At 56.6% G+C, this 12,450-nt stretch overlaps 1 protein-coding gene across 5 annotated transcripts in view; it reads right to left on the reverse strand.

Moving 5' to 3' along the window:
- Positions 1-12,450, reverse strand: part of MAST1 (microtubule associated serine/threonine kinase 1) — a 27,784-nt gene continuing 15,334 nt past the window's right edge. For 4 of the 5 annotated variants that reach the window (XM_058727859.1, XM_058727858.1, XM_058727860.1 and 1 more), the window contains 16 exons: positions 10,423-10,508; positions 10,125-10,333; positions 7,244-7,382; positions 6,992-7,124; positions 6,690-6,855; positions 6,487-6,588; positions 6,213-6,335; positions 5,623-5,732; positions 4,551-4,729; positions 4,216-4,466; positions 3,699-3,905; positions 3,254-3,483; positions 2,810-2,932; positions 2,555-2,691; positions 1,446-1,633; positions 1-1,342 (listed from right to left, as the gene is read on the reverse strand). In XM_058727859.1, coding sequence (XP_058583842.1) covers positions 84-1,342; positions 1,446-1,633; positions 2,555-2,691; positions 2,810-2,932; positions 3,254-3,483; positions 3,699-3,905; positions 4,216-4,466; positions 4,551-4,729; positions 5,623-5,732; positions 6,213-6,335; positions 6,487-6,588; positions 6,690-6,855; positions 6,992-7,124; positions 7,244-7,382; positions 10,125-10,333; positions 10,423-10,508 — 3,642 coding nt within the window. In that variant the 3' untranslated portion in view covers positions 1-83. The remainder of the gene's footprint in view (positions 1,343-1,445; positions 1,634-2,554; positions 2,692-2,809; positions 2,933-3,253; positions 3,484-3,698; positions 3,906-4,215; positions 4,467-4,550; positions 4,730-5,622; positions 5,733-6,212; positions 6,336-6,486; positions 6,589-6,689; positions 6,856-6,991; positions 7,125-7,243; positions 7,383-10,124; positions 10,334-10,422; positions 10,509-12,450) is intronic. The other variant, XM_058727857.1, reaches the window with a different exon arrangement.

Raw genomic sequence — 12,450 nt, forward strand, 5'->3', positions numbered from 1 at the left:
TCACACAGCACAGACACACTTTATTTATATGTGTACATATGTATACAGGTGGCTGTACAGAGCAGAGCCAGCGGCCCCCTGGGCTACGGGCCTGGAGGCGTGGGGCAGGGCGCACCTTTTTTGGTCAGGCCTGCTGGGGGTATAGCGTCAGCAGGGCACCGGGAGGTCAGCCCCGCCTCAGGCTTGGTGGCTGGGGCCGAGAGGGAAGCGGGTGGAGCTGGGGGCCCTGCACCGCTGGACCCATTCTTTGTGGAGGCTAGGGAGGGGGCCTGGGGATCTGGGGAGAGTTTGGGGGAGGTGGGCTTGGAGCGAGGCCCGCTCAGCGTGGTCCGCTCCTCCACCACCTCCAGCACCCAGCACTCCCGACCCCGGGGGACCTCAGGTGCCGGAGGTGCCAGGGACGTGGATTCCTGCAACCCCTTGGAGTCTGCACCAGGAGGCTGGGGCGTCCCGGCCTTGGCCCCGGGACGCACAGGCTCTACCACAATTGGCACTGGGGGTGTGCCCGCCTCACCCGAACTGCTGCGCCTGCCGGTCTCATGTTCCTGCACCGGGCTCAGCGCGGCCTTTGCCACAGCCCTGGCCACCCCACCCGCTCCATCCTCTGTCTGCACGCTCTGGTGCCGTGTGCCGCTGGCATCCCGCTCCAGGGTCCGGCCCCCGGGAGTTGTCGCACGGGGTGGGGTGCAGGCCTCGGCACCCCCGGGGGACTCCTTCTCCTTACTGGACGCCGGCGGCCTCGGGGCGCCCTCGGGCAGCAGCGGGTCCGCGCCCAAGCTCAGGGGCGACTCTTGGCGGCCCAGGCGACGAACGGCGACCTGCCGGGGTGCGCCAGGACCCTCGACGGGGGGCGTCTCGCCGTCAGATTCAGCGAGGCTATGTAGCGCCAGCTCGCCGTGAAAGTCCTTGCGGAAATCCGGGTGGCCGACCTCTAGGCTGTGTTTGCGCAGTGCGCCCTTCTTGTCCGCGCCCAGCGAGGCTCCCAGCTTCTCCGCCGACTGCACGCGTTTGAGGAGAGGCGAGCGCGGGGGCTCTGCACTCTTGGGGCGCGGGCGCACCACCGGCGGCGACGAGTGCAGCTTCGCAGGGAAGCTCTGCGTCGTGTGCGAGCTGCCCACCGTGTGGCCCGGCAGCGGCGGCGGCGACGCCTGTGTCGGGGACGGCGTGTGCGCCAGCGGCGACAGCGGGATGTTGCCAGCGGACTTGCAGCGCGCAGAGCGGTACTGGCGGTGCAGTTTCGGCGACAGGCCGTGCAGCGTGCTGGGTCGGATGTGGTGCGACGCCGACGACGCCGGCGAGTTGGGCGTGCTCGAGGCCGGCGAGCTGCTCTGGGAGGAGGCGCCTGCGGACGGGCGAGAGGGGCTGGAGCGCGCGGAGGGCACCGCCAGGGCACAGCCCCGCCACCCTTCGCCGCCTGGCCCGCCGCGCGCAGGCGCAGAGCGTACCTAGGTAGGCGGAGTCGGGCGTGGAGCGGTAGCTGTGGGTAGGCGAGCGTGCAGGCAGCCCGTGCGTGGGCGAGCCCGGGAGGCTGTCGCTGGACGAGAGCGACCGATTCAGCGACGACAGCGAGCGGCTAGTGTGCAGCAGGTTTGACTGCTTTGTGATCTTGCGGAAGAGGGAGCTGCGCTTCTTGCTGGGGGACAGAGAGGGGGCCACCTACCCTTCACCAAATTCCGGGACTCCCGGCTTCTCCCACTTCTGGGCCACACGACCGCCCACCCTTCCTGGCCCCTCCCTTCCCGGCTGCAAGCCACCTATCAGAACCAAAAGAACTTTCCTGGCCGCTGGTCCCATTAGGCTCCTCCCGCCTCAGGCTCCACCCATTCCTTCCTGGACGCCCCCCACCCCAAGCTAGGAAAACACTCCTCAAGACCAACTTTAAAAAAAAACAACAAACAAAAAAAACCCCAACTTTTTTCTGGCCCGCCCACCTCTCTAGCTCCTCTGTCTCCAGCTACAGTCCACCTGACAGGGGCTGGGAGAAATTCTCCTGACCCAATTTTGTTTAGCTCCTCACTCGAATCCCCCCTCAACGACGCATCCAGGACAAACTCACTGATCGAAACACGACATTCTCCCGGCCCCGCCCACCTCTCCTAGCTCCTCCTACCTAGAAAGGAAGAAATTACCTCCATTGGCCCAGTCTTGCCTAGCGTCCTCATTTCACCTAGAAATCCCTTCTTCCAGCCCTCCCAGCCGTCTAAATACATCCAACAGGTCAGGACCGTCCCCTAGATGGTCTCCTCTTTAGTTGACAAGTGCTGGCGCTGCCCACCTTCCAAGGTTTTCTTCCCAACCTAGAAACCTGGCACAGCTTCCTTCCCTGGCTTCTGCCACTTGCCCAGCTCTTCTTTCTCTGTCCTCTTGTTTTTGCTGCATGGCCTCGACCGGCCACTTTTCCTGGCCACTTCCCTCCTCAGGTCCCCACCACCTCCCACCTTAGCCCCGCCCACTGCACACACACACACACACACACACACACACACACGCGCGCGCTGCGGGTTTCCTCAGCCCGCTGTTTAGAGCCCTGCCCACTGCATTTGGCCCCACTCACCTCTCCTGGCCCTCCTTGGCAGAGGGCCGCTTGTTCCTCCTAGCCATTTTGGCTTTGTAGCTGCTGCGCCGGGCAGGGCCAATGCGAATGGAGGTATTTTCGAAGGGTGTTGTAGTCACTGCTACCTTATTGCCACTCTGGGGGTTAGAAAGGGGGAAGTGCTCTGCTGGAGGCTGCTCCAGCAGCTCCAGTTCCCCAAGATCTCTTCACCCTTCCCCCACCCTCCGGGCAGGGTGCTCCCTCCCTTGCACTCACCTTAAGGATCAGCTCGACGACCTCAGGATGCACCATGCCGTGCACAGGCTCTCCGTTCACGTGGGTGATGAGGTCACCAGCACAAAGCCCTGCTTCCTGGGCTGGGCCCCCCTCTTCCACGTGCTGGGGACAGGACACCCCGTAGGGGTAGGGTCACAGGATTGGTAACAAAGAAAGCTCCCTGAGCTTCTTGCACCAGGCACCTAGCTCTGCGTGCGCAACAATCCTCGTCACACCTTGTGAAATAGTAATTATTCTCCCCGATGTACAAATGAAGAAACTGAGGCTCAGAAAGGGGAGGGAGAGTACTGGTCACAGAGGAGTCTTACCAGGCTACCCATTTGTACAGTTTGAGCAGTCTCTCATCCCCCCCGGGGGGGGGGGACTTCTCTCCACCCACCCACCCCTCATCTTGGGACATAGACTCCAAGCACGAGCGCTCACCCAGACAATGTGATGAACACTGTAGACATCTGAGTCACCCATGTAGACGCGAATGGCACGCAGCGTGAAGCCGTACTTCTTGCCAGAGCGTTGGATGGTGATGGGGGAGCGGAGCCCACTGACAGCCGGTGAGTAGTCCCGGCTGGGTGAGGAGTCCCGTGAGGATGGGTTGGAGGAGAGAGATCGTGGGGACATGGGGCTGGCCAGGGGTGAGCTTCCATGGGGGTCCACTGCAGACACAGAGCCAAGGTCAGAGATTGGGGCCGACTCAAGACACATCTGTCCCTGTATCTGCTCCTCCTTCCTCCCAAGTCAAAGTCCCGGGGTTCTCATTGGTCCATCCCAGAGCCAATCATTGTGGACAGGGAAAATACAGTGTTTTCTTTGGCCTATCCTGGCACAAATGGAGACAGCCCCTCCCCTGCTATGTGGAACCCAAGGTCACCTGCAGGAATCATGACGGACAAAGCAGTGGCCGAAGCTGACTTGATGACTTTGCCCCCAGTTCGAGAAGGCCTCTTCTCTACTGCGGGGTCTCCTGACAGCTGCTGGTGCCTCGCCCGGCGCAGAACCAGGTCACTGGTGGCCCTAGGGCCTGATGAGTCCCCATCCTTCGAGGGTGGGCAGAGGTCACCTGGGCGTGGGCGGTCAGCTGCAACAGAACAAGTGGGTTAGGGGCCAGTCCAAGGCCACGGACTTCTGCGAGCTGTTCCCTCTGCCTGGAATGCTCTTCCCACTTCTCTCTCTTACTTGTGAGTTTCATGAAAGCAGGTGACATACCCATTTAGCACAGCTCCTGATACACAGAAGCGCTCAAATACACTTGTGGACTGAGAATGGAACACGAGGTGTTCCCCATGTGTGAAGAGTGGGTGAGATCTTGTATAAACAGCACCACGCTCACTGAATGCTCAATATACGGTCACTGGGGAACTGGGGAAGGCGGCGAAGGGGACACTCACTGGCCTCGGGGTCCCCAGCGCTGGGGGTGCCGTCCCCATGAACCGCCTCTTTGGCGGCTCGCGCATCCAGCGAGCCTGGGGGGTCGGAGCTGGGCCGGGGAGGCCTGCGCATCCGGGCCTCATCCTCGTCCTCTTGAGGGGCGCTGAAGCGGCTGGGCTCTAACAATGCAGAGAAACGGCGGCGCGCGCCCAGCGGGGGACTGGCCTCCCCTTCCAGGAAGCTGGCCTCAGAAGCCGAGAAACGCTTGCTGCTGGAAGGGGTGGGGGTGGGGGGGTGTCAGAGGAGACACGCCCCTTTGGGCCCCGTCCCCGAACCCATTCCGGTCCCTGCTCACATCTCCGGGGAGCCCCCTCTCCAGGTCTTCTCGCGCAGGGTCAGGCCTCCCAGGCCCTCCCGCTTGCCGGCCGCCTTGTCCTCTGGGCCCTTAGCGCTGGGCTCCCGCTTGCCGGCCCCCGCTGCCGCCACGGGGGTCTTGGGCTCGTGCTGCGACAGTTGCTCCATACTGCTATACACCTGGAAGGGCACACGCTGGGTGGTGGGAGGCAGGTCCGGCCCGGCCCCAGGTCCCGCCTCCGCTCTCGGGCCAATGCGCTTCCCGCTGCCGGACCCGCCCAAACTACGCTGCACCTGCCCACGGCCGGGCTCCGCCCAGTTCTGGGAAGTACCCCGGCCACCTACAACTCAATTTAGGCCCCGCTCCACGGTTAGGCCCTGACCCGCCCGTGCCCTCAAGAATCTGTTCTTGGGGCGCCTGGGTGGCGCAGTCGGTTAAGCGTCCGACTTCAGCCAGGTCACGATCTCGCGGTCCGTGAGTTCGAGCCCCGCGTCAGGCTCTGGGCTGATGGCTCGGAGCCTGGAGCCTGTTTCCGATTCTGTGTCTCCCTCTCTCTCTGCCCCTCCCCCGTTCATGCTCTGTCTCTCTCTGTCCCAAAAATAAATAAAAAATGTTGAAAAAAAAAATTTAAAAAAAATTAAAAAAAAAAAAATAAAAAAAAAAAAAAAGAATCTGTTCTTGCCCCACCTTCCTAGGCTTCACACAATTATGTCTACTCTCGTCCAGGCGAGGCCTGCACCCCCTTCCGCTCTTTCCCCAGGCGAGATCTGGCCCAGCCTTGCCCCCGCCCCCCACTGCGCATCCTCCCAAGCCCCAGGTCCTGACCCCGCCTCATTCAGAACTAGCCCAGCCCCACCGTGGGCTTCCTTTCTACAACCGTCCGGGTTCCCGTTAGATTCCACTGGAGGCCACGGGGGCAGTCCCAAGACCCCCATGCTGCCGCCCCCGAAAGCCTTATCGCTCCCGGATCTCTTACCCCCTCAGTGGCTTCCCCGGCTCGAGACCTGGGTCCCCACCACCATTGGCCCCGGCCCCCCGGGTCTCACCCACCCCTAGCCCAGCCTCGGCCCACCTTGCTGAAGCGCGGCGAGCAAGAGGAGAACTGGCGTATTTCCACAGGCTCCTCTTCTGTGGTGTCGTCCTCATCATAGGAATTCACGTGATGATACCTGTCTGAGCGGGCTGAGGATTGGGGGGTGGGCCATAACCGCAGGCAAGGGTCCACTCCTCAGATCAGACACAACCCCCACACCCCGCCGGAACAGGCCTGCAGGCCTCTGCCCCACTCCCCGGTCGGACTCGGGCCCCTCCCCCAAGCTGGGGCCCAGCCCCACTCTCAGAGGCTCCAGAGAAGCCACACCTCCAGATCCCACCTTCAACCCCGGGCCCTACCTCATTCTGGATCCTAGCACCGCCCACTGGACCGGGCCCAGGAGCAGGCCCAACTTGAGAACTCCTCCCACTCCAGGACCCATCCCTACCCCGGCCTCTTTTCTTACCCTCTTCTCAGGCCGAGCCCCACCTCTACGCCAGGCCAAGCCTCCCAGCAATGCACACCCCCACCACAACCTCAGCCCTCTCGTCTGGGAGGTCCTCCAGCCAGCTGGGGTCCCCGCCCAGGCTCTCTCACCTCACCGGATCCCGCCCCCTGTCCCTGCTCACTGTCGAAGTAGCTGGTGTCATCCTCGGACTCCAGGTGCGGGATGAACTCGGCCTTCTGCCTCAGCAGTCCTGTCCAGTCCAGGTCTCGAAAGAAACTGTGCTGCTTCACCTCAAAGGCACCACCTGGGGAGGGAGCAGGTGGAGTGGGGAGGGGAGGGGGTCCCGGAGGGGCTGAAGGCCAGCCCAGCAGACAGCCCCAGACCGCGGCCCCGGGAGTCCTGCTCTCTGACAGTGGCCCCCCGCCCTCAGTTTCTCTGAAAAGCAGACCCCTCACCTGCCCCAAGCCGGACCAAGGGGTTGGTCTGCAGGAGACTGGATATCAGGAGCTGGGCATCCGAGGGCAGGGCCTCGTCCCCCTCTGGCCACAGGATGTCATCTGCAGAAAAGGCGGGCCTGGGGGTCACTTTTTGGAGTCTATGAGGCCTTGGGGTGGCCCATGACCCCACGCCCCCTCCTGCCCACCACGGAGGCACGCACCGCTGATGACCTGTCCGAAGAGTTCTTCGGGCGTGTCTCCAAAGAAGGGTACGCAGCCCACCAGGAACTCATAGAGAATGATGCCCATGGCCCACCAGTCCACCGGCTTGCCATAGCCCTGGCGCAGGATGACCTCGGGTGCGATGTACTCTGGGGTCCCACACACCTGGGGGCAGGCCGTCAGCCTGCGCCCTGGCCGCAGGAGGGGCCTCGAGGGAGAGCCGAGCCCCCCACCAGGCCCTGGGCCCCGCGGTTCTGTCGGGTCACTCCACCCACGGTGACCCCCATGCCCGCACACACACCTGTTTGTCCAGGAACTCCCGGGCGTCCTTCTCAATGTGGCCTTCATACAGGTTGGTGGTGAGGCTCATAAGCCCCATCTTGGAGAGGCCAAAATCCGTGAGCTTGATGTGCCCCATAGAGGTGATGAGTAGGCTGCAATGGGTGGGGGGAGGGGAGGGTCTCAGAAGTGAGGCCCAAGTCCACTCCTGGCCCTCCCATGCCGCGGCTTCCCGACCAGCAGGGAGGAAGTGATGGGAAGGGCCAAGGCTCACTTGTCAGGCTTGAGGTCGCGGTGAACGATGCCATAGTTGTGCAAATACTCCAGAGCCAGCACCGTCTCGGCAAAGTACATGCGCGCCATCTCCACAGGCAGCGCCCCGATGTTCTTCAGCAGGGTGGCGCAGTCCCCCCCTGTGGGGGAAGGAGTTGGCCCGTGTGAAGAGCGAGGCACCCTCAGCCTAGAGCTGAGCCCTCAACACGCACCATAACATCAAGTCCTCACCTCACATGGCTCCCATTTCACAGCTAAGGAAGACTGAGGCTCAGAGAGGGGCCTCCCTCTCCCCGGATCACATGGGGAGTGCCCTCTATCAGGCTTCTCTCCTCCTCTTAGCCATCCTCCAAAGTTAATATGATCAGCTGATTTCACAGGGGAGGGGACTGAAACTCAGAGAGAGGTTGGGTCGCGCAAGGAGTCGATGCTGGAGGATAGATCTGGCCAGTACAAAAGCCTGACTTTTTTTTTTTTCCCTAAGATTTTATTTTTAAGTAATTTCCACACCCAACATGGATGGGGCTCGAACTCATGACTCCAAGATCAAAGGTCACATACTCTTCCAACTGAGCCAGCCAGGCACCCCAAGCCTGCCTGCTTATTGACTGAATCTGGAAGCATATGGCTCTTGATCTCCTGGAGTCTGAATCTTGATGGTCTGGGGCCTTAAAATGTAGATTCCTGGCCCCCACCAGATTTACTGTAAACAGCATTCATATTTTGGTCTCCTAAGATCCGTTCCTCCTTCCTGTTACAAAGGCTGCGGTTTCTTCCAGGCGCAGCAGCCAGACCAGCATGTAACCCAAGTTGCTTCAGTGAGTCAGTCCCCGACTGACTTTCCCTTCTATTTTCACAAAGATTGCTGATCTCATAGAATGTAAACTGGGATCGGCTGGATAGCAACTCTGCTACATCAGAGCCTGTCTAGAGGGAAGTCTACACATGGAAGGACAGGGTCAAGAGACGAAGAGATGCCTGATGACATAGTTTGAGCACCCAGATACAGCCATTCCTGAAGGTGGCATGATTTTTTTTTAATCACAAGTCAACAACTTCCTCCCTCCCTCCCTCCCTCCCTCCCTCCCTTCCTTCCTTCCTTCCTTTGTTCCTTCCTTCCAGCTTGAGCCAGGTTTAGCTGGGTGTCAGAAACTGACAAATCAGACTCCCTGACGGTGGGGCCCAGGAATCTGCATTTGGCCACAACCTCAGGGAATCCTGACACACACTGATGCTGAGAACCAAGTGGAATGACTTCCAAATGAGACTTCGGGGCCGGGCCACGCTCAGGGGGCGCAGGACCTTAAACTTGTGCGGTCACCTCCATCTTGGTCTCCTTGCCTCTGCCCTCACTGCAGCAGCTGAATGGATATTTTAAAACATAAATCAGATCACATCCACTCTGTTTAAGACCTCACGGCCAATGTCTGTTGCACCTGGAATGAAATCCAATGCCATTCGGGGCTCTGCAAGGCCCTGCATGCCCAGCCCCGTCACCTGCCGATCTCCCCCGCCCCGCCCCGCCCCTCTCCCCGTGGCTTTGCTCACTTGGCTCCAGCTTCCCTGGCCTCCTCACCGCTCCTCCAAATCCAGACACCTTCTCACTTAAGAGCCTTTGTGCTTGGGTTTCCTCTTCCAGGCCCCTGCCTCTTTGAGCCTCATGGTCCCTGATGGCATCCTCGCTATATGAAATCACCTGGCCTCCTCTGTCTTGTTTTGCTTGTTTATTGTCTGTCTGCACGGACCAGAATGTAACCTCCATGGGGGGAGAGGTGTGCCTGTCTGGGTCCCAACTGCCACCAGCGCCTAGTGCGGCATGTGGCATGAGGAAAACGAAGAGGGGACATCTGTTGGGTGAATGGATGGTTGACTGAGGCTTGGGGGCAGCATAGAGACCCTGCGTGTCCTAATAACCACAGGATGTGTGTTTCGGGCAATGGATGAATTAATATTTGGGTGAATATAAGCATGGATGGGTGGATAAGCAGGTGAAAAAATACACTGGTGGCTGGATGGACAGAGAGTAAACAGATGGGTGGATACATGGATGGATAAATTGTGGAAGAACAGAAGGAGAGAGCCAGGTAGGATAAGGTGGCTGCTAGAATGCAGTTGTGGACGGATCGATAAAAATATGGATAGCAAATGGGTGGATGGACGACGAAATAGGTGCATAAATATTGGTGGATAAATGAGTGTCGGATAATGGTGGGTGAATAAGTGGATGGGTGAATGAATGGCTCGATGCATAAAAAGACGGATGCATGAAAATAGATGTGCAAGGCAAAGAGGGAACCCCAGTATAAACTGGGGACTTCAGTTAATAATCACGTATCCACGTTGGTTCAATTGTAACAAATGCGCCACAGGAAGACAACGGGTAAATCGTAGAGGAAACTGGGAGGAAAGGGGGTTATCTGGGAGCTCGATGTACTTTCCAGTCAGTTTTTCTGTAAACCTAATATTCTCTAAACCGTGAGCTCTAATAATTTCTTAAAATAGATGTAATGGATAACAGATGTATGGATGGGCAAACGGAGGGATAATCAAATGGGTGTATGAATGGGATGGACAGATGGATGGATGGATGGACGGACGGGCGGATGGATAGACAGATGGATGACGGATGGGTGGGTGGTGGATGGGTAATTGGATGGATGTACTTATACTGAATGAAACCAAAGCAGATAGATAGGTAAACCAATATGCGGCTAGATATAAATAAACAGATGAGATGGATAATCAATGGCTGGATAGATAAATAGGTGGATAAACATACAAGTGGATAGTCAATTAGGTAACTGAGGCTCAGACAGGCCAGTGAGCAACCGTGACCAGCGTGCATCCCCCCATCTTCCCTGCAGTCCCACGGGCAGCCACACCTTCCACGTATTCCATGACCATGCAGAGGTGGCGCCGGGTCTCAAAGGAGCAGAACATGCCGACCACAAAGGGGTTCTCGGCGAAGGTGAGTATATCCCGCTCCACAAAGGCCTGCTGGATCTGGTTGCGCAAGATCAGGTTCTGTTTGTTTATCTTCTTCATCGCGAAGCGCTGCCTCGTCTCTCGGTGCCGCACCAGGTAGACAGCGCTGCAGGGGGAGAGAGCGAGGACCGGCCATCACCTCCGAGACACCCGGCCTCCGCCACCCTCCCCCCGCCAGAGCCCCGGGTGGCTCACCCGTAGGCACCATTGCTTATGAGCTTGATGGTCTCGAAGTCATTCTCTCCGGGTGGTTTCTTAGCCTTGGTGGTGGCGCTGCGGCCCTGCAGGGGAAAAAGGGAGACCACCACCACCATCATCATAAGACTAGAACTCTTATCCCATTTTACACATGAGGAATCTGCGGCACAGGGAGGGGGTGGATGGATCCTTCGTCAAGTGCCACAGTGAAGGAGTAACAAAGTCAGGCCTGGAACCTGATACTGACTCTGAAGCTATATTGCTAACTTTTTTCCACTAGGAAAGAAGCCTACGAAATAATCACTTTCCTATACAAAAAGCTACCAGAAATCAATAACAAAAAGCCCACCAATGGAAGAGAAAATACAGACAAGATATGTGAACTACAATTAGAGCTCTTAACCATATGAAAAGATGCTGAACCTCACATGGAGTGGCCGAAGAGCAAATCAAAACTACCCCAAGATACAGTTTTTCACCTGGCAGACTGGCCAAAAGGATCCAAAAAGCTGACACACTCTGGGTGAAGCTGTGTTGGAACAGGTACTTTTATACCTTCCTATCGGGTGTGTAAAATGGTACAACCTCCATGCAAGGTGCTCTGGCATATAAAAAGAAGGGCGTGTTCCCTTTGATCCAGTAATTTCATTTTCGAATTATTGCTACAGATATGCATGTGAAAAATTACATATGCATCACCTCGCTCATTGCAAGATTGGAAGCAACCCATATGTTCATCTTTAGGAAACTGGTTAAACACATGAGAGGCATCTGCGTAAAGGAATACTGTGCCACTGTTAAACAGCAAGGAATCGCTCAGTACACTGATCCAGTATTTTATTAAGTGGGGGAAAAAAGCAAGGAGCAAAATGTGCTGTAAGTTTTTTGGCAAAATAGAGCTATCTAATCGTATTTAGGGGGTGCTCAGTAGCACATATACTAATATTTGGGGGGGATATAGTCAATGGGGGGACAAGAGTGGGTGTAAGGTATTTCTCTGTACACCTTTTGTGAAAATTATGTTTATTTTTCTTTGGGACAAAGAGATTTATCCCGTATTTCACAAAAATGTGTGATATGAAAATGTTAAATTTGTATGCTCCTAAGAACGTAGTCTAACAACATCTGACCCAAAACTTGACAGAATTACAGGAAGAAATTGCTCAAAACAAGGATTTCACACATATTTCTCAGAAACGATTAGATTAACCAGGCAAAAAAAAAAAAAAAAAAGAAGAAGAAGAAGAAGAAAAGAATAGGGACGTGGAAGATCTGAATCACTCAATTGACAAGTTTGATTGAATGAAATAGGTAGAATCCTACAAACAACAATTAAAGATAAATACCTTTTTAGAGTTTTAGAGTTTTGAGTGATGTCATTCCATTACCTATTCAAAAAATTAAACAAATGGCATGCATAGTGAGATTCTGTTCAATATATAGATAAAGGAAAGATGTGCGTGTGTGATGTGTGTGAATTCATAGACACAACTTGAAACAAAGGTTACGAATTCAAATGCCTTAAGGGGCCAGGCAGGCGGGGGGGGGGGGGGCGGGCGGTGGGGGGCACCATGCATGACTGGGGGGCCAAGTGCCCCATATCCTAGGGGCAAGCGCCCCCACTTAGAGCCAGCTGGCTCCACCGCGGTGTTATCAGAACTTCCAATTTTTCGGGGCGCCTGGGTGGCTCAGTCGGTTAGGCGTCCGACTTCGGCTAAGGTCATGATCTCACGGTCCGTGAGTTCGAGCCCCGCGTCGGGCTCTGTGCTGACGGCTCAGAGCCTGGAGCCTGTTTCAGATTCTGTGTCTCCCTCTCTCTCTGACCCTACCCCTTCATGCTCTGTCTCTCTCTGTCTCAAAAATAAATAAACGTTAAAAAAAAAAAATTTAAAAAAAAAAAAAAACTTCCAATTTTTCAAAAGAAGGCCCAAACCCAGATTGTGAGTCAAGATCTTCTCATCTCTAGATTTTGCTGCAATTTGGAAAAACAAAAACAAACAAACAAACAAACAAACAAAGCACTGC

The sequence above is a fragment of the Neofelis nebulosa genome, chromosome 4 (assembly GCF_028018385.1).
Source record: "Neofelis nebulosa isolate mNeoNeb1 chromosome 4, mNeoNeb1.pri, whole genome shotgun sequence".
Lineage (NCBI taxonomy): Eukaryota > Metazoa > Chordata > Mammalia > Carnivora > Felidae > Neofelis > Neofelis nebulosa.